General features: G+C 43.0%; 2 protein-coding genes across 2 annotated transcripts in view; one reads left to right on the top strand and one right to left on the bottom strand.

Moving 5' to 3' along the window:
• cyfip1 (cytoplasmic FMR1 interacting protein 1) overlaps positions 1–22,671 on the top strand; it is a 30,016-nt gene extending 7,345 nt beyond the window's left edge. The window contains exons 2-31 of the mRNA XM_084012127.1: positions 2,202–2,322; positions 3,174–3,263; positions 3,742–3,819; positions 4,204–4,305; positions 4,399–4,580; positions 5,863–5,959; positions 6,197–6,325; positions 6,549–6,653; positions 6,906–6,997; positions 7,299–7,416; positions 7,928–8,050; positions 8,729–8,854; positions 9,371–9,537; positions 10,402–10,549; positions 10,874–11,027; positions 11,392–11,548; positions 12,111–12,207; positions 12,810–12,886; positions 13,138–13,246; positions 13,936–14,055; positions 14,133–14,332; positions 14,584–14,671; positions 18,991–19,134; positions 19,217–19,307; positions 19,920–20,050; positions 20,163–20,235; positions 20,836–20,930; positions 21,112–21,350; positions 21,438–21,585; positions 22,220–22,671. Of these exons, the coding sequence (XP_083868253.1) occupies positions 2,206–2,322; positions 3,174–3,263; positions 3,742–3,819; positions 4,204–4,305; positions 4,399–4,580; positions 5,863–5,959; positions 6,197–6,325; positions 6,549–6,653; positions 6,906–6,997; positions 7,299–7,416; positions 7,928–8,050; positions 8,729–8,854; positions 9,371–9,537; positions 10,402–10,549; positions 10,874–11,027; positions 11,392–11,548; positions 12,111–12,207; positions 12,810–12,886; positions 13,138–13,246; positions 13,936–14,055; positions 14,133–14,332; positions 14,584–14,671; positions 18,991–19,134; positions 19,217–19,307; positions 19,920–20,050; positions 20,163–20,235; positions 20,836–20,930; positions 21,112–21,350; positions 21,438–21,585; positions 22,220–22,384 (3,762 nt within the window). The 5' untranslated portion in view covers positions 2,202–2,205 and the 3' untranslated portion in view covers positions 22,385–22,671. The remainder of the gene's footprint in view (positions 1–2,201; positions 2,323–3,173; positions 3,264–3,741; positions 3,820–4,203; positions 4,306–4,398; positions 4,581–5,862; positions 5,960–6,196; positions 6,326–6,548; positions 6,654–6,905; positions 6,998–7,298; positions 7,417–7,927; positions 8,051–8,728; positions 8,855–9,370; positions 9,538–10,401; positions 10,550–10,873; positions 11,028–11,391; positions 11,549–12,110; positions 12,208–12,809; positions 12,887–13,137; positions 13,247–13,935; positions 14,056–14,132; positions 14,333–14,583; positions 14,672–18,990; positions 19,135–19,216; positions 19,308–19,919; positions 20,051–20,162; positions 20,236–20,835; positions 20,931–21,111; positions 21,351–21,437; positions 21,586–22,219) is intronic.
• Positions 15,985–18,104, bottom strand: fndc9 (fibronectin type III domain containing 9). The gene is made up of 2 exons (XM_084011359.1): positions 18,025–18,104; positions 15,985–16,776 (listed from the first exon to the last, which is right to left on the bottom strand). Exon 2 carries the CDS (start codon positions 16,683–16,685, stop codon positions 16,050–16,052), a length of 636 nt encoding a protein of 211 aa, XP_083867485.1. The 5' UTR covers positions 16,686–16,776; positions 18,025–18,104; the 3' UTR covers positions 15,985–16,049.
• Positions 22,672–22,740: the final 69 nt, after the last annotated feature.

Below are 22,740 nucleotides of genomic sequence, written 5' to 3'. Positions count from 1 at the left end.
CCGTCACGTCTGATTGCAGGACGTTTTTTTTTATTGTTGGGTGTTTAAAAGTCAGCAGTCAGCAGCAGCAGCAGCAGCAGCGGTGTGAGAATGCAAACCAAAGCAAACCAGGCTGCTCGCTCATACTGAACTCCTCTAGTCAGGTTGGATTTCAGCTTTGTTGACCGTATGCAGCACCAGGAATATGAGAGAATATGAGAGAATATGTCATAAAATATAATCGTCTTTGTTTGAAAGAAATGTAGGAGGCACAGAGCAGCTGATGTTCCAGAAAGTCCAAATTAATTCGAATTTCAGAGACTCTGTGACATGACTCTGTTTTTACAGTAATGATCTTTTATCAGGGATCATGTTGTCCTTTTTATTATTGTGGTTATTATCTGGGGCTGAATTTTGTTGGGACTAAACTGACATTCGAATATTTAGTTTTTCACCCTAAATGTTCAATTTTTCAGGTTAAAAGGATCAATTTGATTCACCTTAAAATTAAGAATCCAGATCTGTAAACTATTTAATTCTCCTGTTATAAGAGACCCCTTCAACCCCTCCACCTCCACCCATCATGAAACCGTGCCTGTAGCTCATTAATCACTCATACTGGATGAGTCATGAACAAGAGGATCATGGGGGTTTTCCTTTTGGATCAAGCAGCTAAATATTCGTTGCAAAGCGTTTGACTTCCTGTCATGTGACTGTGGCGCATGAGCAACATGTTGATGCTGAATCGTGCAGCTAAAGTACTAAATGATAAACTTTGTTTACTACATAGTTGTTTTTATGACACATGTTAAAATGTGTTCAAACAGACCTGAGGTCAGGGGGAGGAGAAGTGGTCCAGCTTGTGTTCAGCAGAGCAGAAGTCTGCATCCTGACCTCAAGACTCCAAAGAGGAACCTGAAGATCCTCAATCTGCAGTTGCATCAGCTCACTAGTTAGTCATTCTGTGTGTTTAGGATGAAGTCAGTTCAGTTTTCTCAGCTTATCCTCCGCTACGCTGCTAATGCTAATGCTGCTAATGCTAATGCTAATGCTGCTGCAGCTAACAGCCTCTACGCCAGGGCTCCAGACTAACTTTTTCCTTGGGTGCACTGGTGCGCCTAACTTTTTAATTTGGGTGCACCAGCACATATTTTAGGTGCACCCAAATTACAATATTACATTTTCAGCGTCAGTTCACACTCTTTGCGCATAGGTTCGTTAAGCATGCCTGTCTGAATTTGTACATAAAAACATGCCACAAGCTGACAAATAATAATAATAATAATAATCATTTTCATGTTGGGCAAATGGCCAAAAAAAAATAAAAAAATTTTTTTAAGTGGGCGCACCAGTGCGCCCACGTAAAATATCTGGTCGCACTACCCCGATTTCTGGGCGCACGTGCGCCCAAATTAGGCGCACTCTGGAGCCCTGCTCTACGCTGTCCTGCAGCTCCATGGTTGATCTTGTTATGAATCACTTCAGTAAGAATACTCATAATAAAAAATGATTTACTATGTAGACGGTTTCACTCTCCTATCTAGTAAGTAATATAAATACTGTGTATCCTCCTCCTATCCAAGTATAAGTAATATAAATACTGTGTATCCTCCTCCTATCCAAGTATAAGTAATATAAATACTGTGTATCCTCCTCCTATCTAAGTAAAAGTAATATAAATACTGTGTATCCTCCTCCTATCTAAGTAAAAGTAATATAAATACTGTGTATCCTCCTCCTATCCAAGTATAAGTAATATAAATACTGTGTATCCTCCTCCTATCTAAGTAAAAGTAATATAAATACTGTGTATCCTCCTCCTATCTAAGTAAAAGTAATATAAATACAGTTGCTGACTCCAGGTCAGCGGTCCCACTGAGTGGCAGACTGTTTCCACTGTGTCCAGCTGCCGTCGTCACTTGTGTAAAGAAGCTTTTTCTTACGTCAGCGATTAATCTCCCGAACCGTTGTAGGTCTTTATATCGCTATGGAAACGCAGATATCAACAGGGCTTGTGAAGAACTCCGGGGACTACAACGACCAGGAAGGTCTTTAGTGGTCTTCTCCTCCTCCTCCTCCTCCTCCTCCTCTTCTTCTTTCCAACAGAAACCACTTAGAACAGAGAGATTGACCAGTCAGACTCTTGTGAAGCTGCAGTAAATATAAAGTTGTTCATGAGACAGAAGTGTAAACACAGTTGTTGTTATCGTTGTCCTCTCCAGCATCATGGCGTCCACGGTGACGTTAGAAGACGCCCTGTCCAACGTGGACCTTCTGGAGGAGCTGCCGCTACCGGACCAGCAGCCATGCATCGAGCCCCTCCCCTCCTCTGTCATGTTCCAGGTACAGGTTTAATATTTGATTAATATTTCTGTTGTGGAGACGGTTTATGTGCTGCACATTATTATAATAATAATAATACTTATAATAAATTATTATTATTATTGTGTTATTATTATTATTATTATTATTATTATTATTATTATTATTATTATTATTGTGTTATTATAATGATGATCTATTTTTTTCTTTTATAAAATGAAACAAAATAAAAAATATAGTATTATAATAATAAAAGTAATAACAATAGGATATCATCAGAATCATTGTAATGATTAAATAATGATAATGTTTCTAACTTTAATAATGCAAATAATAATAATAACGTAATAAAAATCATAATGATAATGTTGATGATTATAATAATAATAATAATGGTAATTTTAATAATAAAACGTTTTTGCTATTATAAATGTTAGAATAATAATTTGTTTCATTATTATCATAATAATTATAAAAATAATAATTAGGATATCATCAGAAGCATCGTAATGATAAAATAATAATGTTTCTAACTTTAATAATGCAAATAATAATAAAAACAATCATTATGATAACAATGTTGATGATTATAATACAAAAATGGTAATTATAATAATAAATAGTTATTGCTATTATAAAAATAATAATAATTCCGATAATACAATCACAATAATGATGAAATAATATAATGCCTATAATAACAATTCTGATAACAATGCTAATACAAATACTATTATAATAATAAAAACATAAATAAATAATAATCAAATCAGTAAACGCTGCAGCAGCATCAAAATGAGATGTAACCATGAGTGCTCTCCACCAATCATGTCCCACCATCTTACATCCCATAATGTCCCGTCTCCCCGCAGCCCAACTTCAACACCAACTTCGAGGATCGGAACGCCTTCGTCACCGGCATCGCCCGATACATCGAGCAGGCCACCGTCCACTCCAGCATGGTACAGTACACGCCCACGGGAACTCTGGGAAATCCCTCGTTATCTCTGTGACCTCAGCAGTCACTCGCTGGGGAACAGTGGACCCTCCAGAATGAGGTCGGCCTGATGAATTTGTGTCTAATTAGTGAGCGATAATTGGTCAGAATCCCACAGCAGAGCTGCGCTGATGCGGACTCGGTCTTCTTCAGTCCAGCACGATGTTCATTTAGTCCATTATGGTCCATTTAGAGTCCAACAGACCAGAAAGCAGGGGATGCTTTAGGGGGCGGGGCTTACCTGCTGATTGACAGGTCGCTACCAATGCTAGTTAGCTACTAAGATTAACGCTTAGCTGTAAAGTTGACTTTGAATTATAGAAGCTAACTCACTAACCAGAATAGGACGTGGCGTGGACTCGGGGCCGTAGAAATGGATGCTCGCTGTAGTTTCTGTCTGATGATCTTCACGTGTTATTGATGATGTTTTGTTTCTGGACCAGAATGTGATGTTGGAGGAGGGGCAGGAGTACGCTATCATGCTCTACACCTGGAGGAGCTGCTCACGAGCGATACCACAGGTAACCCTGGCGACGTTGAGCGCTCTCATCAGGACCACCTGAATTTGAAATATTTTGCTCTATTTGTCTTCCGTATCACGTCGTCTTTGACACATTACCATCAGATAACACCTCATTTGTATATTTAAACAGAACATTTCAGAAAAGGTGTTTAATTTATTAAAAAACGATTGAGATATTTTAGAATCTAAAATATAAATTAATTCAGAATTTAAAATAAATAAATAAAAAAATAACAAATAATAACTAAATAAACCCGAGTGAAGAAAACAAATGAAGAAAGAATAAATAACAATCCAAATAAATAAACAAACCCTCTCTCTGATAGAATAATCTTAATAATCTGAGGTGAGATCTTGTCAGTAACAGTCGTCTGTCTCTCAGGTGAAATGCAACGAGCAGCCCAACCGGGTGGAGATCTACGAGAAGACCGTGGAGGTCCTGGAGCCTGAGGTCACCAAGCTGATGAACTTCATGTACTTCCAGGTGATTAAACGTTCTCTCCTCCCCCGCAGCCTTGCCGCCCAGCATCACAGGAAACCCTCTTAACCTAGCCTCTCCCCCTCCTCCTCCCCCCAGCGGACCGCCATCGACCGGTTCTGTGGAGAGGTGCGGCGTCTGTGTCACACAGAGCGCAGGAAGGACTTCGTCTCGGAGGCGTACCTGCTGACCCTGGGGAAGTTCATCAACATGTTCGCCGTGCTGGACGAGCTGAAGAACATGAAGTGCAGTGTCAAGAACGACCACTCCGCCTACAAGCGGTAAGAGATACCTGACATCCCATAACCACCCTGAACCCTTGTTTTCCTCTCATTAATGACATGGCTGCAGCTTGTAAACTGGTGTTGTGATGAGACACGAGACGATATGAAAATTCCATGACAACAAAATTCACCATGTTTGTTATCTTGATAATCATCAAAATGTGCTTAAAACGTCTCTAAAACACACTAGAATCACTTTGATATTTAGTTTAATAACGAATAGTTTTTTGTCAACGTGTGTCACACAAGTGATTCCCACAGCCGACACTAGAGGGCAGCATCACCCAGCGTGTCCTCCTGTAACTGTCTGTCTCTCAGCTGAGTTTCTGTGAGAACAGGAAACACATGAGAGGATGGAAGAGTCTTGGTGTTCCAGGAATATAATCATCTAAAAGTTCCCACAGGAAGTGTGAAGCCAGAGATTCAGTGATGTCTTTCCCTGTCTGTCTGTCTCTATCTATTTGTCTGTCTCTGTCTCTCTCTGTCTCAGTCTGTCTGTCTCTAACTATCTTGTCTGCCTGCCTGTCTCTATCTATCTGTCTCTGTCTGTCTGTCTCTGTCTCTGTCTGTCTCTCTCTGTGTCTGTCTGTCTGTCTGTTTCTGTCTCTGTCTGTCTCTCTCTGTGTCTGTCTGTCTCTAACTATCTTGTCTGTCTGTCTGTTAGGGGGTGGTAAAAATATCGATACGGCAATATATCGCGATACTTTGCTGCCCAATACAATATTGATTTTTCAAAGATTCATGTTTAGAAACGTTTAGATAGTTGAGTCAATAGTTTTGACTCAATTTGTCCTCTGATCAATATCATCTGATGTACATATACTTGTGTTTTCATCTTTATTTATATCACAATATCGTGATATGTATCGTATCGTGACCAAAGTATCGTGATACGTATCGTATCGTGAGGTTCTTGCCAATACTCACCCCTACGGTCTGTTTCTGTCTGTCTCTGTCTGTCTCTTATCTGTCTTGGCCTCTGTCTCTCTCTCTGTCTGTCGGTCTCTCTCTGTCTGTCTGTTTCAATCTGTCTGTCTGTCCTTCTGTCTGTGTCTCTCTCTCTCTGTCTGACTGTTTCAATCTGTCTTGGTCTCTGGTGGATTCTGGTTCTGGTCCTGGTCCAGGTTTCTACGTGTTAAAGAGTGATTCTAGAGAAAGTTGTCGACCTCAGTATGAAAACTGTCTCTTTGTAAAACATCACGATATAAATAAACATAGTTTGTTCTGTTTTTTAAGGCTGTATTAGTTGAGATTAAAACCTCTGGTTTCTTCCTCTTAGAGCCGCTCAGTTCCTCAGGAAGATGTCGGAGCCATCGTCTATCCAGGAGTCCCAGAACTTGTCCATGTTCCTGGCAAACCACAACAAGATCACCCAGGTGGGTCCGATGTGTCATTTAGATTTGTAAGTTCCCGTTCCGGTCTGGATCATCTGCAGCAACAACAGACGTGTTGTTTGAATGATTTTTAGAAATCAGGCCGAAGCCGGCGAGTGAAGTGCTCCAGTTCTGTTGCCTTCCTGTAATCAGACAGTTCGTCTCGTTAAGTGAAGAGACTTTTAAGATGAATTGAGAAGTTACTGGTATAATATTAATATTGCTGTGTTGTGTCTTCAGTCTCTGCAGCAGCAGCTGGAGGTGATCAACGGATACGAGGAGCTTCTGGCCGACATCGTCAACCTGTGTGTCGACTACTATGAGAACAAGATGTACCTGACGCCCAATGAGAAGCACATGCTGCTCAAGGTAGGTGGCGCTGCTCTTCCATATACACACATTCTACATATATATATATATATATATGTTTATATATATATATATATATATATATATATATATATATATATATATATATATATATATATATATATATATATATATATGTTTATATATATATATATATATATATATATATATATATATATGTCCATGTTTATATACATGTATATCTAAGCAGCTCCTCTTCTAGGTGATGGGCTTCGGTTTGTACCTGATGGACGGAAACAGCAGCAACATCTACAAGCTGGACGCCAAGAAGAGAATTAACCTGACGAAGATCGACAAGTTCTTCAAGGTACCAAGTTCACACATGTGTATATATATATATATATATATATATTTTATAAACCACCAAAAACCACATCTTAATTTGCTTTTTTAAAATAAAATCAACCAAAAAAAATCTGATTGGAAATGTTAACAATCATAATAATACAACAAAGATAATATTATTTTTTAGCAACAATAAATAAATGAACAATAATGAGACTGTCAAATATGGCTACCACCAGGGTTGGAATTAATTCATAACTGTTGGCGTCCACAGCAACTGCAGGTGGTCCCTCTGTTCGGAGACATGCAGATCGAGTTGTCCCGCTACATCAAGACCAGTGCTCACTTTGAGGAGAACAAGTCCAGGTGAGACCAAACTCTTATCTCTCTATCCTAACTCTCTTATATGACAAAGGAGTCATTATATTAATAATTAAACCTCAAGAAAAAAAGCGTCTTGAACGTGAGAAAGTGTCAGATGATCTACAAAAACATTAAACGCCAAAAACCTTCACTCCTCCTGCTATTGATTGAGTTCATTAAACACACGTAAGATTCTACGACTCGCCTTCAGATTAAATTGCGTCCTTCCTATCGTCTCTGCTAATACGTAGAATGTATCGCTGTCTTCCTCACTCTTCTCCTTCTCCTCCCTCTGACCCTGCAGGTGGACTTGCACGTCGATATCCAGCAGCCCTCAGTACAACATCTGTGAGCAGATGATTCAGATCCGGGAGGATCACATGCGCTTCATCTCGGAGCTGGCTCGCTATAGCAACAGTGAGGTGAGTCCCACTGGGTTTTACATGGAGTCTGGAGTCCCACAGGGTTTTTCATGGGAGTCTGGAGTCCCACAGGGTTTTACATGGAGACGTAGTTCAAACTATCAATAGCAGTTTAAGTGTAAAATCGCTGTTTTTTTAGTCTAGTGGTTTTGGAGAACAGAGAGAACGGCTTCAGTTCCCTGTCAGGAAGGGCCTGAAGATATTTTAAATAAAGGATCCGGGACACTGATGTTGATAGTTTTAGCAGTCTATGAAATGTCCACATACATCACTTTACTACCAAACTCCATCTACTGTACTAATACACGTGTAGTGTGTACAAGTACCTCATAGAAGCACTCTTCAGATAATCCCTTCACCTAACTTGTTACTCAGGATCTTTGATTGTTGGACACAAATGTCTTTTTAATAATCACATCTTCTACGTTTGCCTCTTCCTCCCACCTTGTGTCCGTTCTGCACCGTGTGTGTCGGTATTTAACGGTTGTTGGTTGGGTGTGTTCTCTTTAAGGTGGTGACGGGATCGGGGCGCCAGGAGTCCCAGAAGACGGACTCCGAGTACAGGAAGCTGTTTGACTTGGCCCTGCAGGGCATGCAGCTGCTCTCCCAGTGGAGCGCCCACGTCATGGAAGTGGTGAGCCAGAAGAAGATCCACTGATGAATGCAGAGATTTTGCTCTGTTTATCTTCCGTAACACGTCGTCTCTCAGACTGGAGGAGAGAGAACATTTGTTTTATTACTTTGTCTGTTTGCGTCAGGAGATTTTCTCCTAAATTCACCAAAAGTTAACATTAGATAAAACCTTGTTTGCATATTTATACATAATCTTTCAGAAAACATTTCATACAAAAAAATAATCGTCGGAATGTCGGGCATTAACTGGGGATGTTTCATGCTGATATCTATTAGTTACATTTACCATCCACATTTTTAATTGAAATCCTTTAATTATTCTGAATGTTTTCACTGACAAGTTTGTTCATATAAAATGTATATTATAAATATTTATAGCCTTATTTGTACAACATTTAATTACTAAAAACATGGAGAAAATAGTTTTTTGTATTGCTGTTTTTATTTTTATTTTATTTCCCATTCAGGCAGTATAATCTCTCACAAGGTCAAAGTAAATTCAGTTATAAAATGTTTTAATTTAAATCGTCTCTGAACAAACCTTTGTCTCTAAACATGGCAACAAACATAAAATAAATAAATTGAAAGCTAACATTTCATAAAACTTGTAAGATGAGAGAGTCTTGATGGGGAAGTTTGATGCTGATGCTGATGAATGGTGTTGGTGTTCCTCCTCCAGTACTCCTGGAAACTGGTCCATCCCACCGACAAATACTCCAACAAGGAGTGTCCCGACAACGCCGAGGAGTACGAGAGGGCGACCCGGTACAACTACACCAGCGAGGAGAAGTTCGCCCTCGTCGAGGTCAGTCCCCCGTCGGGTCATCACCCCAACAATAACGACGTTTAATTATTTTATATATGTAGGAATGTTTGTTCTTTTTTACTTACGTTTATTTTAATATATACATATATATATTATTATATTTATTTATATTTATTGGTGCAATAACAAAAACTGTAGTGATTTTACATTGAAATACTACATTACTACTACATACTACATTGAAAAAACATGTGACACAATGTGAAAAAGCAGCTAAATGTACATTTAAGAAAACATGAACACAAAAAAGATTATAGAGATAGAATGCAGCTGCTGCAATTTCAGTGAGTGTTTCAGGGAGATCTATTATAAAGCATGTGTTTAGTGTGGTTGTGAGTCAGGGAAGGAAGGAAGAAGATAGCATAACAATAATCATTTCATTTCATATTTCACATGTATAATTTAAGTAGCGTCCTGTCAGCTGTTGTTGTTTATTCTTTTCATTTCTGACCTACTGTTGTTCTACGGACATGTGGTGTGTTTCTTGTTGTTCAGGTGATGGCGATGATAAAGGGCCTGCAGGTGCTGATGGGACGCATGGAGAGCGTGTTCAACCACGCCATCCGCCACACCATCTACTCGGCCCTGCAGGACTTTGCCCAGGTGACCCTGCGTGACCCGCTGAGACAGGCCATCAAGAAGAAGAAGAACGTCATCCAGAGGTACGGAGTCTTCCTCTGTCTTCACACGAGTAGTTGGAGGTTTTTGTGAAGGATGCGACATTAAAAGCTGCTTTAGCTCCACGTCACAACTCTTTCTGGCAGAGAAGCGGCTACGGGGAGCACTTCACGCCTTTTTAAATGCTTTTTAAACCGTTTCTATGACAACAACATCACGGTTGTATGATGGACGAGCATCACTTTTCTGCTTTTATTACCCGTTTTCTCCAGAAACGGTCAGCTCCCACTGAAGTGCTTTTCTGTCTTTGTGGCGTCGCCGTCTGTTTGACATTTAAAGCTCACGACAAAAAGAGCTTTTGCTCCATTTTCTGCAGTGACATCACAGCGTTTTTATGGAAATAAAATGCATGTTTTGAGCTTTCGACTGCAAAAAAATCCCAGAGCACTCAGAAGAAAAGTCTCTCGGTGCAACCCTCAATTTATCGCCTGTGTTGGTGTCCTATAATCAGAACCAGGCATTCGTTTTTCCTCCGTATGCTAGCCTCCTCACACCAAACGGTGGACATTGATTCCCCTCCGTGGCTGAAAGGAGTCAAAACTTACATTCATCACGCTGACACAAGAAAAGAAAAAAAGATTACAGGTCTGATGAATAAAAAATGTAAATATTTGCTTGAAGTATCCAAGCTATATAATATTACTGTTCATACATGACCGAATGTCTATAGGATGCGATGGAGAATCAGTTTTCCCGATGTCCCTGAACGCTCCTGTGCAGCTGCTCCCTAACAAACCTCTATAGTCAGTAAACCAGCTGAAGCCGACCGAGCTGCTCCGCTACATTTATGACACAACGACATTTCCTGCAGCTGTTGACGATGAAACCTGTCTGTCCTCCCGCTGCAGCGTCCTCCAGGCCATCAGGAAGACGGTGTGCGACTGGGAGACGGGTCGGGAGCCGCACAACGACCCGGCCCTCCGCGGAGAAAAGGACCCCAAGGGAGGCTTCGACATCAAGGTCCCCCGGAGAGCAGTGGGGCCCTCCAGCACCCAGGTCTCTGCTCCACACCATGAACCTTCAAACACACAGTTAGGATGCCAATCACTACAAAGAAAGTTTAATTTCTATGAATATTTATATATATATTCCTCATTAGATGAATGTGTTCTCTGTTTCCAGTTGAATAAGACCAACGTTGGTGCCGGCAGGATAACAAATGACAGCAGGATATGTTCCAGTGCTTTAATACACTTATAAAGAGATGAGAACACCGGGGATCTGATGTGATGCAGCTAATAAAACCACCAGGGTGCTAATAAGATTTCCCCTAGTTTCCCGTCCATTAAGCGTCTGTCGTGACTGTGTGTGTCCCTGCAGCTCTACATGGTGAGGACGATGCTGGAGTCTCTCATCGCAGACAAGAGCGGCTCCAAGAAGACTCTACGCAGCAGCCTGGAGGGACCCACCATCCTGGATATCGAGAAGTTCCACCGCGAGTCCTTCTTCTACACCCACCTGCTCAACTTCAGCGGTAAGGAAACGCCGTGAGAGCCCACTCAGGTAACGTTTCCATGACATCAGTCTAAAGACAAGAAAGTTTGTTTTTGCGTTTTAAAAAAGTTCCGCATTTGGACGGAAATAACGCTCTTGGATCCACAACGAAGCTGTAGATGTAGTGTGCCTGCCAGGCCAGCAGGTGGCAAGCTCCTTCCAATAAAAGGCATCCATCCGGCACACAAACACTTTGTTTGATTGTTTCTATTATATATTATATATATTAAAATATAACGTAAAAATACGTGTGCGTGTCACGTTGAACATGTTGTCGTGGAAACGGTCCTTTCAGTCCTGCGATGTGCTCATGAGACCCGTCTCTGTCCTGGTCCTCCACACAGAGACCCTGCAGCATTGCTGTGATCTCTCCCAGCTCTGGTTCAGGGAGTTCTTCCTGGAGCTCACCATGGGCCGCCGGATCCAGTTCCCCATCGAGATGTCCATGCCCTGGATCCTCACAGACCACATCCTGGAGACCAAGGAGGCCTCCATGATGGAGTAAGTGTCTCTGTTGTTGGTGAAGAGAGTGTTTCTGGACCAGAACCAGTCCTCCTTGGTGAGGTCTGACGGTGGAGATAACACCGTGACATTATTAGTGGTTTGTTTCTTGTTATCTTCCGCTTTTTTTTCCAAAAGCACCCTGGGTAAATAAAATCCTACCAAATGGGATTAAGCATAAATGTTTTCATCTCTGTTTTAAATCTTTGCAGCAGGATTATGTTGATAGCAGGTTTTTATATATAAGCCAGTAAGCACATCGGCCGTGCTGCGTTTCTTCAAATCCCCCACAGACGTCTGCAGTCTAACCGTCGACGTGTTCCACGCTGACGTTCAGAGGAACCCCGTTCACTTTCTGATGACGCTGACGGGGAACCCCGATGCTCGGCAGTTCAACTAATTCATGTCTTTGACATTTGCAACTGAAAGCATTCTAAGCTAAATGAGTCATCAGCTCTCAGATGTTTGTTATACTTTCATAATAGTAGTAGTAGTAGTAGTTGTAGTAGTAGTAGGGGTAGTAGTAGTAGTAGTAATAACCGTTCCTGCTCTGACCCTGCAGGTACGTGCTGTATCCGCTGGACCTGTACAACGACAGCGCCCACTACGCCCTCACCAAGTTCAAGAAGCAGTTCCTCTACGACGAAATAGAGGCCGAGGTAATAAACATTCACTGCGTGTGCTGGAAGACACAGAATCTCACCACTGAAGCAGCATGTTTAAATTCATACTATTTTATAGTAATAACTAGATTTTTATTGTTTTTTTTTAAATGTTTGATCACTTTTTCTGTTTTAATCCATATTGTATTTTGGTAAGAGTGTGAGTTATTTTTAATTATTTGTACTAAATGCTGTTGTATTATGGAGCACGGCAGTATTTAATGCAATGCATCAAAAAAACCAAACATTTCTAATCACTAACATATCCTAGGATGTGAAAAGATATACCGGTAATCACTTCTAGGATTTAGGAAACAAAAGCAACATGGAAGCAAGAAAAGGGTAAAAAAATGTAAAGGGTGAAAGTATTTGGTTGTTATAATCAGGGCTGATGTTGGTTAAAAGATTCAACTCATTGAATGTGTAAAATAAAGACATTAGAGCAACTTTTATAAAAACAAATAATGCATCAGGATTAAATGAATAATAATAATAATAAAAAGCAACTCTTCAGAAAATATCTGCCAATAGTTTCCTCCTTGTTAAACTGATCGTCATGGATTAAAATGTGTTAATCTGAACGTCTTTTTGTTTTCCAGGTGAACTTGTGCTTCGATCAGTTCGTCTACAAACTGGCTGATCAGATATTTGCTTACTACAAGATTCTAGCTGGAAGGTTCGTAGACATCTGCACGTTTGACTGAGGAAACTGAGCTGTGATGCTACTTCAGTTTACAGCTCAAGACTGAGGAGGAGCTCAATTATGCTTTATGATTTTATTTATGTTTATGAGAATGTAATAATAACCATCCTGCTTGGTGTGATACAAACCTTCAATACATTTATGGTCACGATTAAAATAAAACAGATGAAATGGACAGAAATCTGCAGGATTTAAAACAGACTCTGTTCGTGTGAATCCTTCAGTCTTCTGCTCGACAAACGTTTGAGAGCCGACTGCAAGAACCAAAACGCCAACATCCCGTGGCCCGCCTCCAACCGCTACGAGACGCTGCTGAAGCAACGCCACGTCCAGGTACGAGAGCCACCGATGAATAATAATATGAATAATACAGGTATTTCCACTGGATCGGCTCCAGCCCCCCCGCAACCCTGAATACAGGAGAAGTGGTAGACGATGGATGGAGGAATTTCCACCTTAAATGTTGTACATCTTAAAGTTAAATGCAGCCGTTTGATGCATTTTGAGAGCAAAGTTAAGAATCTTTGCTTCATCTATTCAGTCAAACAAATGCATGCAAATTATTATTATTTTTTACTCTATTATATATATTTAAAGTGAGCCTCCAACTGCGAACCCGTCTTTAAGGGACAGTTGTGATGTTGAATGATGCACTTCTACAGTCGGTGTAAGATGGGAGAACCAGCACGGGAGCAAAGTAATGTGCTGCTGTGGAGGTGTTTCAGCCTAAAACAGTCAATATCTGATTAAGAGGACGCTATATTTAGAATATTTTCACCACCACCAGACTCCATAGACAAAAACGGTAATTTAACCTCCCGTAACACAGGAGTTGCTGGTCTAGTTGGTGTTTTAATTTAGATTCACCAAAGTGACTAACACACTGACCTGACTGTGGATCAGCAGCTCATATAACCATCAGATCCATCATACAGACATCACTTCCTGTCATGTGACTGTTGTTGCTGAGACTGCAGCACTGACCGTGTGTTCCGACCTCTGTGTCCGTGTCCTCCTAACAGCTTCTAGGCCGCTCCATCGACCTGAACCGGCTCATCACTCAGAGGATCTCGGCGGCCCTCTACAAGTCTCTGGAGCTCGCCATCAACCGCTTCGAGAGCGAGGACCTCACCTCCATCATGGTACAGTCTGAGTTAAACGCCGTCCTTTGCTGTCATTGCTTCCTGTTTTGACCCTTTGGTTTTCTGTGTGGTCAAAGGAACTGGAAGGTCTCCTGGACATCAACCGCATGACCCACAAGCTCCTCAGTAAGTACCTGACCCTGGACAGCCTGGACGCCATGTTCCGCGAGGCCAACCACAACGTGTCGGCCCCGTATGGCCGCATCACGCTGCACGTCTTCTGGGAGCTCAACTATGACTTCCTGCCCAACTACTGCTACAACGGCTCCACCAACAGGTGAGTTAGTGTGGCTGGTCAGCTGATCAGGTCTGCGATCTGTTTCATCAATGCCAAATAGTGGTGACTTGGTAGTTATATCACAGAGACACAAAGAGACACAATGCAACTACAAAGAGACACTGTGTGTGTGTGTGTGTGTGTGTGTGTGTGTGTGTGTGTGTGTGTGTGTGTGTGTGTGTGTGTGTGTGTGTGTGTGTGTGTGTGTGTGTGTGTGTGCGTGCCATATAAACCCTGATTAATGTGTGCAGGTTCGTGCGCACCGTCCTGCCGTTCTCTCAGGAGTTCCAGAGGGACAAGCCTCCGAACGCTCAGCCTCAGTACCTGTACGGGTCAAAGGTCAGTCTGACACGTTGCTTCTCATCATCACTTTATTACCTCTGAGTCCGTGAGTGGATGAGATCCGTGCAACCTCTCACATTCATTCATCATCATCTCTAAATAACATCTGTAGATCACAAGTGGGAACGCGTCGTTGTTGGGAAACATGAAAACAAGGTCAATGAGGGAAAAACACAGATGTGAACTTCTTGTTATTTACAAGCGAAACCTTCTACAGACCTGATGGTGGTTTAAGTTCTAGTTAACTGACTTCAAGCCAGTAAACTGGTTTACATGTTAATGTCACATTTTTAAATCATAAAAATTGTTTGCAAAAAAAACCCAAAAAACTTTTTACACCAACTGGTTCGTTGGTTGATATACAGTTGATGCACTCAGCTGTTTCTGCTTTCAGTGTCTTAAAGAAAAATGAAATCCTGACCAAATTCATGAAGAACTCTCCACTTTTCTCTCTTTTTCTCCTTGATGACATCTTTGGGACTCCCTAGAGTCCCGCCCCTTCAACGTAGACAGGCCAATCATAGCGTCAGCCAGCCAGCTCTGCTCCGTAGACCTCATTGTTTCAGACATTTCTGAAGGAGCTAACATCTAGACTCCAATGCTACACTAGCTGTTGAAGCTACACTGAAGGTCTCCACATGATGCTTTTGCTTTTTAATGATTATAACTGTGAATAAAATCTCTTCAGACCGTTTTGTTAAAGAGTAAAATCCTTTTTGTTTAAACAGAACAGGCAGCATCTCTCCCCCTTAATACACCAGCCTCCATGGAAATAAACCAGCGCCTCAAACACACTTCATTCAGACTTGATGGGAACAAATAAAACTCACTGAAACCAGCATGGTTTGGTCTGAAAGAATCACACTCATCATGTCAGGTGTGAAAATATAAAGAGAGAGTCAGAATATTTTCATATCTAATGCTGGAGATTAAGGCTTTTTTAATATTGATATATTTCTTAATACGGTAAAATGACTGTTTTTATCAATGGAGTCTGGTGTATTTGGCCAAAATGATTTAGCTGCTGAACAAAAAGGATTTGACTGTTTGAAACAAAGGTCAAACGTCTGTCAGTCCATGAAGGAGGAGGAGGAGGAGGAGAAGGAGAAGAAGAAGGAGGAGAAGGAGGAGAGGAATGAGGAGGAGGAGAAGGAGAAGGACAATAAGAAGGAGAAGAATAAGGAGGAGGAGGATGTTTCAGTTACTCTCTGACATCAAGTCTGTTTTTGCAACATGAGATCATATTAATGCTGTTGGGCGTCATGGTAACTCTGACAGCTTGACAGTTGCAGTGGAAGGGGGGGGGGGGCTTGACGAGGCGAAGGGTCAATCCAGTCTGGTTGGAACAATGCTACGATGACCTCAATCCAGTTATTCATGCTGGCTCGCTGCCAGACAGTTTAGCGAGCGTCCTCAGCTCGTGGTCTTGGGTAATTACGTGGCCGGCGTTCTGCGTGGAGAGGAGTTGGGGCGGCATGATGCCACCGCCACGTTTGGTGCCGTCCTCGCTGGGGCGTCTGGGAGCGTAGAGGCATCCGGATCCCGACACGTCCTGGCGGGCTGAGTTGCCGTGGCAGGCGTCGGCGGCGTGGCCGGGGAGGGGGCAGACGGTGTGGACACACCCCCACAGCAGCACGCCGGCGATGACCAGCAGCAGCACGCAGCACGTCAGCCACGCGCCCATGGCGAGCTCCCAGCCAGCCCGGTCGTGGCCGTCGCCGCTGTCACTTGGCGTGCTGAACACCTGGCACTGGTCCCGCACCGGGTTGGCCGCCTGACATGTGACACACAGGAAGTAGGCGGTCTGGGGGAGCAGGTTGGCCAGGTGCGTGCTGGTCTGGCTGACGGGGATGCGCTCCTCGTGCATGAAGCTCTTGCGCTTGTAGCCCATCAGCAGGTTGTTCCAGTTGGGGTCGTACATCACGCTGTAGAACGTGTCATGGCAGCCGGGCGCCGCCGGCCAGCTCACTCTGGCCGAGGTGGCCGACACGTTGTAGACTGCAACTCCCATGATGCACAGCGACTTCTGTGGTCCGTCTATCTGATTCTACAGCCGAGTGCTTCCTCAGTTACTCCGGTCTCAGAGTCGCCACGCTGGAAACCTGAACGGGAGGAGACAGAAACATTTACCTCACATTAGTCCAGAGACCATGTGGAGAAACCAGAGACGGTCTGTGGTCCCCCAGGGGTCTACGATAGTAGCTCACATTAGTCCAGAGACCAGACCAGACCATGTGGAGAAAATAGAAACTGTCTGTAGTCCAGACAACAAGACCTCTGCTGCATTTATGTCTAGACGACCTTATTTGGAGTGCTCATGGAGCAGCTACAATGTTAGCATAGCCTAGCACCCATCAACCAGACTCCATTCATAAAACCAGCGTTTTAAAAGTAGTTAGCTTGTGGTCTTGAAGACAGACCTAACAAAGCAGGACCTAAGACTTTTTACTGATCACCATCATTATGGAGTTATTTCAGCATCATTTTCATCTGGTTATTGATTTGAAACCACAGATAAATAGTTTATTTGGGGTTCCTCCAGCTGTGGTAAACCAGCCCACCGTGGGGTCTAGATCCAGTGAAACACAAACATGGAATTAGTCTTTATTTCCACTGATTATTTATCACAAATAATATCGTCCACCCTACCAGATCGTTGCAATAACAACACAGAGGTATTTGGTCATAAATACAGACCATAATACAGATAAGTGATTGTGTCACTGTGACGGTCTAACAATGAACAGTGTGGGAGCATAATCAGCATCTTTTGAAGGATTATGAATATGATTAGAGCAGCGGAGGGAGATGAAGCACACAGATGTTCAGCTGACATGATGCAGAAGATTTGTGATGAGGCTCATCTGTCACCTGTTACAGGACGCTACGACCTTCAGCACTGTAACACCGTCTGAGCTGTGATGTCACTCATTATCGAAACTTCACAAATAGAAAATAAAAACGGGCTTTTCCTCAAACAGACTGTGACAAGAGAAGACTCTCAGGTGCTGAAATCACCCAAAATATAGAAGCACAGATTTAATATTTAATAAGCATTTTGTTCAACAATGTAAATTCAAAGTACATTGTTTATTTTTTACGTTCTATAAAAGACGAAACCTTTTCAGACACAAATAATCTCACAAATATAGTTTACAATATTGTATTGTAGTATTTGTGGAGATAATTCTTATTTTTCTACAGAATTATAGAAAATTAACATTTTCTATTTACACTAATAAAATTGAGGAATGCAGCTTTTGCTGGCGTGTCAGCGGTAATACATAATGATCTAATATGCTAATGAGCCGCAGAATTATTGGAATAATCCGTTCAAAAACATAATTTACCGTAAAATCAGACCGATGATGGATCGTCCTTCCCTCGCTTAAACATCCATTCTAGGTTGGAGCTCCGTGGTCTCCCAGACTCGGGTCTGGACCAGACTGGAGCGTCCTCGTCTCAGCTGCTGTCTCGCTGGGGGGAGTGGAGCTGGATTAGAGGGAGGGGGAGAGAGGGAGTGGGAACGTCTCACGCTGGATCATAGGAACGACAACATTCAAATGGGTCGTTTTATAGATGCTTGTTCTCTCACAAGGAAAATATATATATATATATATGTATATATAAATTATTTTCAAAATAAATACATAAGAGTAATAATGATAATGATAAAGCGTGTAATAAAAATAATAATAAATTAATATAAATGCATATATAAAGAATAAAAAACACAAAACAAAATGAAACAAATGGTAAAATCAAGTGTAAATTCAATTTTTCAAAATACACCAGAAGAAATATATATAATTATTTTACATAAATGTGTTTGTTAATAATAATAATCATAAAAATAATTTAATATAAATACAAAAATAAAACAATAAAACAGGAACAATAACAAAAAAAGAAGTATACAGTAATATGGGAGGGAAGGAGGGAAGGGGGGCCGGAAATGTTTAGTCGCTCCATCTGTCTGACCATTTGTTCTCTTCAGCTGCTGTTCAGATCATCTGGGGATATTCACGGTCCCCAGAGGATGATTCCTAATGTTGCTGGTGATCTGCTGACACTCATGAACACAACAAAATAATCTAAATCTAACAGGCAGATTGTTCTGCATCCTCAACCCTCCACGGGCGTTCCTCTGCTGCCCCCTACAGGTTGAAAGCTTCATGGTGTTCACAGGGTTCTACTGACTGTGGGATACCTGGTTGTTAATGAAGGAGAGGGTGCTTCCTGCTGCCCCGATGCATCATGGGAAAGCTTGAATACCTTCTGTCCGTCATCCCCCGTCTCTCCTCTTCCTCCTGCAGACGTTGAATCTGGCGTACAGCAGCATCTTCAGCAGCTACAGGAACTTCGTGGGCCCGCCTCACATCAAGGTGATGTGCCGGTTGCTGGGCTACCAGGGCATTGCCGTGGTGATGGAGGAGCTGCTGAAGGTGGTGAAGAGCCTGGTGAGTAGACGGGAAGCCGCATGAGACCGATGTCATCACGGCCAATCAGAGGCCCTGATCCATGTGTGACTTCTGTGTGCAGCTTCAGGGGACCATCATGCAGTACGTGAAGACCCTGATGGAGGTGATGCCCAAGATCTGCAGACTCCCCCGCCACGAGTACGGTTCCCCAGGTAAGCACCACGCCGCCTCCGCTGATTGGACGGTTGATCAATGGACCAATCAGCGGCTCACAGCCATGAAAGCATTACTTTAAACTGATCAAATTAATTACTATTAAACATGAGACGATAATTTAATGTCAAGATTATCCTCCAAAAAATAATAATCCTGCTAATCATCAACATATGATTAAAACAAAATGGGATCACTTTACGTCACATTTAGTCACGAAACAAATATTTATTTTCATCATAGATAGAACACGTTTTTATTTTGTTGTGAAGATCGTAAATAATATATAAATTAAATACAAAAAAACTGCTCTACCAAAACAACGATTAGGACTTTTTTTTTGATTAATGGATGATATTTACAATTATCCTGGAAGTAGAAATTCACCACAATTAACTTGTTGTTTTAACTCCACTATCGTCTCTTTGCCTGGTTAGTTTCTGTGTCTCGGGTCTTCCGTACAGAGACCGGTTCCCTCGTCTCGGTTCTTCCGTACAGAGATCGGTTCCCTCGTCTCGGGTCTTCCGTACAGAGACTGGTTCCCTCGTCTCGGGTCTTCCGTACAGAGACCGGTTCCCTGCTGTAGATGTGACAGATGTGTTTGTTTCCAGGCATCCTGGAGTTCTTCCACCACCAGCTGAAGGACATCGTGGAGTACGCCGAGCTCAAGACCGTCTGCTTCCAGAACCTGAGGGAGGTCGGCAACGCCATGCTGTTCTGTCTGCTCAGCGAGCAGAGTCTGGTACGAGTCTCAGTCTCAGGACCACCGGGTCCTCCCGGTCCTGAGCAGCTTCTTCTTTAACTGTCACACCTTTGCCTTCGTGCTTCTGACTCTGACTCCATCTTTGTTTCAGTCGCAGGAGGAAGTCTGTGATTTGCTGCACGCGGCGCCGTTCCAGAACATTCTCCCCAGAGTCCACGTCAAAGGTGAGCATGAGAACCTCGGGTTTGTTTGGAGACACGAATGAGAGAAAGAAGTCCAACGTCCGATTGTCTGACGTTTCTCATTCCGCCAAAGACAAGAATTTAAAACCACGTACGTGTTTACATTTAAAGGTCCAGTACGTAGAAATAAACGGGAGTTGAACAGATGTTCACATTAAAATCGCAGAGCTGTTCCCGCTGACGTGTGTCCTCTTTTGACCTCTGAGAACCGTTACTGTCCCTCTACTCTGGTCTAGTTCTATGGTCCAGAGTGATTTACTGACGGCTTGTGGTCAGTTAGCCGCTCACCCCTCCCTTTCCAAGCGTGTAGAGAACGACAGTGGCCTTCGGGTGTTTGGTTTGTCAGTTCTGGGCTTCTGTACTTATGCTATGGTAAAGTTATTCTAAGCTCAGGAAAACACAAGGATTCTTAGTTGAACACTAATGAAACAGGGTTATGGATATTATATGATTATATTCCATTCCTGCTAATACAGCAAGCTAAATGCTGCACACTGGCCCTTTAAATACGTCTAAATCATTCCCTCAAACAGCTGCCGATAACAATGAACCCAACCCTCCGTCTCCTCTTCCTCCCTGCAGAGGGCGAACGTCTGGATGCCAAGATGAAGCGTCTGGAGTCCAAGTACACGGCGCTGCACCTGGTTCCTCTGATAGAACGTCTGGGAACGCCACAGGTAGGACCAGCACGCCGGGTTCTCCTTAGAACCAGCAGCGACGGAGTATTCTTCGTGTTGATTCAGGTCCACATCTGGACACCCAAAGAGACCCTGGAGTCTCTGGGGTGTAGTTCCTCTCTGACATCACAGCCCTCCGTTGTGTCGTGATGCGTTTCCTGTCTCTTCGCTCCTCTTCCAGCAAATCGCGATCGCCCGCGAGGGTGACCTTCTGACCAAGGAGCGTCTGTGCTGCGGCCTGTCCATGTTCGAGGTCATCCTCACACGCGTGCGCGGCTTCCTGGACGACCCCATCTGGCGCGGCCCGCTGCCGAGCAACGGCGTGATGCACGTGGACGAGTGCGTGGAGTTCCACCGGCTCTGGAGCGCCATGCAGTTTGTGTACTGCATCCCCGTGGGCGCCCACGAGTTCACTGTGGAGTGAGTAGCCGGCAGCTTTCCGCCGCCGTCTGTAGGACGCGTGGTCGTCTTTTACTTTAACGGGGTCCGCTTCCTGTCTGTTTGCAGGCAGTGCTTCGGGGACGGCCTCCACTGGGCCGGCTGCATGATCATCGCCCTGCTGGGGCAACACCGCCGCTTCGACATCCTGGACTTCAGCTACCACCTCCTCAAGGTGCAGAAGCACGACGGCAAGGACGAGGTCATCAAGAGCGTGGTGAGTTGGACCGGCGACCACGAGACACGGTTTATATGCGGCGCATCATCAAACTGGACATTTACATCATACCGTTACGTTGTGTTACACAGAGGCTCTCATGGGGAACACCGGAAGGGGCGGGGCTAACACCGGAAGGGGTGGGGCTTCGAGGGGGTCCCAACATATAACTCAATCACTACATAATACATATAATAATAATAATAATACATTTGAAAAAAGAAAAGAAAAGACTTGTTGCTGCATTAAGTGACTCTTCTTCAGTAGTTGGGGTAACTTTTACTCTACAAACAATACTGTTTATCAGTTGACTTTCTGATTTGAGTTCAACCTTTAAATCAATCAGTCCTGATCATAATGATCAAATATTAAATTATTTTCAGAATTTCAAACCTTTAATGCCAGTTTGACATAATGATGTAATAGAATGTATGATTTTTATTTAATGGGACGTTTTTGTCTTTAAGAGTGGAAATCCAGACATCATAGTATTGCAATATTATTAATGGCAATATTGTATCAATATACAAGTGTAGTATTGATCCTAATCCTATTAAACCTAAAGTTCAAATACGGGTTGACTGAAACGTGACCAAGTTCATCGTTTTGTTCACGCCTCCATTTCTCCGTTCAGCCGCTGAAGAAGATGGTCGACAGAATCCGCAAATTCCAAATCATCAACAACGAGGTCTTCGCCATCCTGAACAAGTACCTGAAGTCCGGCGACGGTGAGAACATGCCGGTGGAACACGTCCGCTGCTTCCAGCCACCGATACACCAATCCCTCGCCAGCAGCTGAGGCGCCGCCGTCGCCATCATCAACATGGACCGGCGTTCATGTCCATGCATTCCCCGGTCCGTCGCTCCGGACCATCAAACGTAGGGAAGCAGATTGTCTTTTGTATTCACTCGTGCCTTATCAGAAATGAATAGATATTTCTCTCTTCTTTGGATGAACTATTTGTTTTGTACTTGCAGACGCTCCGCTGGGAGTGAGAGGAGTTTTATCAGACGTATATTTAAGGTTTGCAGTGGTGGGGTTGTCTTCGGGTGCAAAGATACATAGATGCTACATAGATTATAATGTGGGGGGGGGGGGGGGGGAATAAACGTGTGTTTTCTATTCAACGTGCATGCTAAACATTTTAAAGGAAA

This window comes from Eutrigla gurnardus (genome assembly GCF_963514095.1).
Source record: "Eutrigla gurnardus genome assembly, chromosome: 6".
Taxonomy (NCBI): domain Eukaryota; kingdom Metazoa; phylum Chordata; class Actinopteri; order Perciformes; family Triglidae; genus Eutrigla; species Eutrigla gurnardus.
The sequence above is the reverse complement of the archived record's forward strand: the minus strand, read 5'-3'. Positions and strand labels throughout refer to the sequence as shown.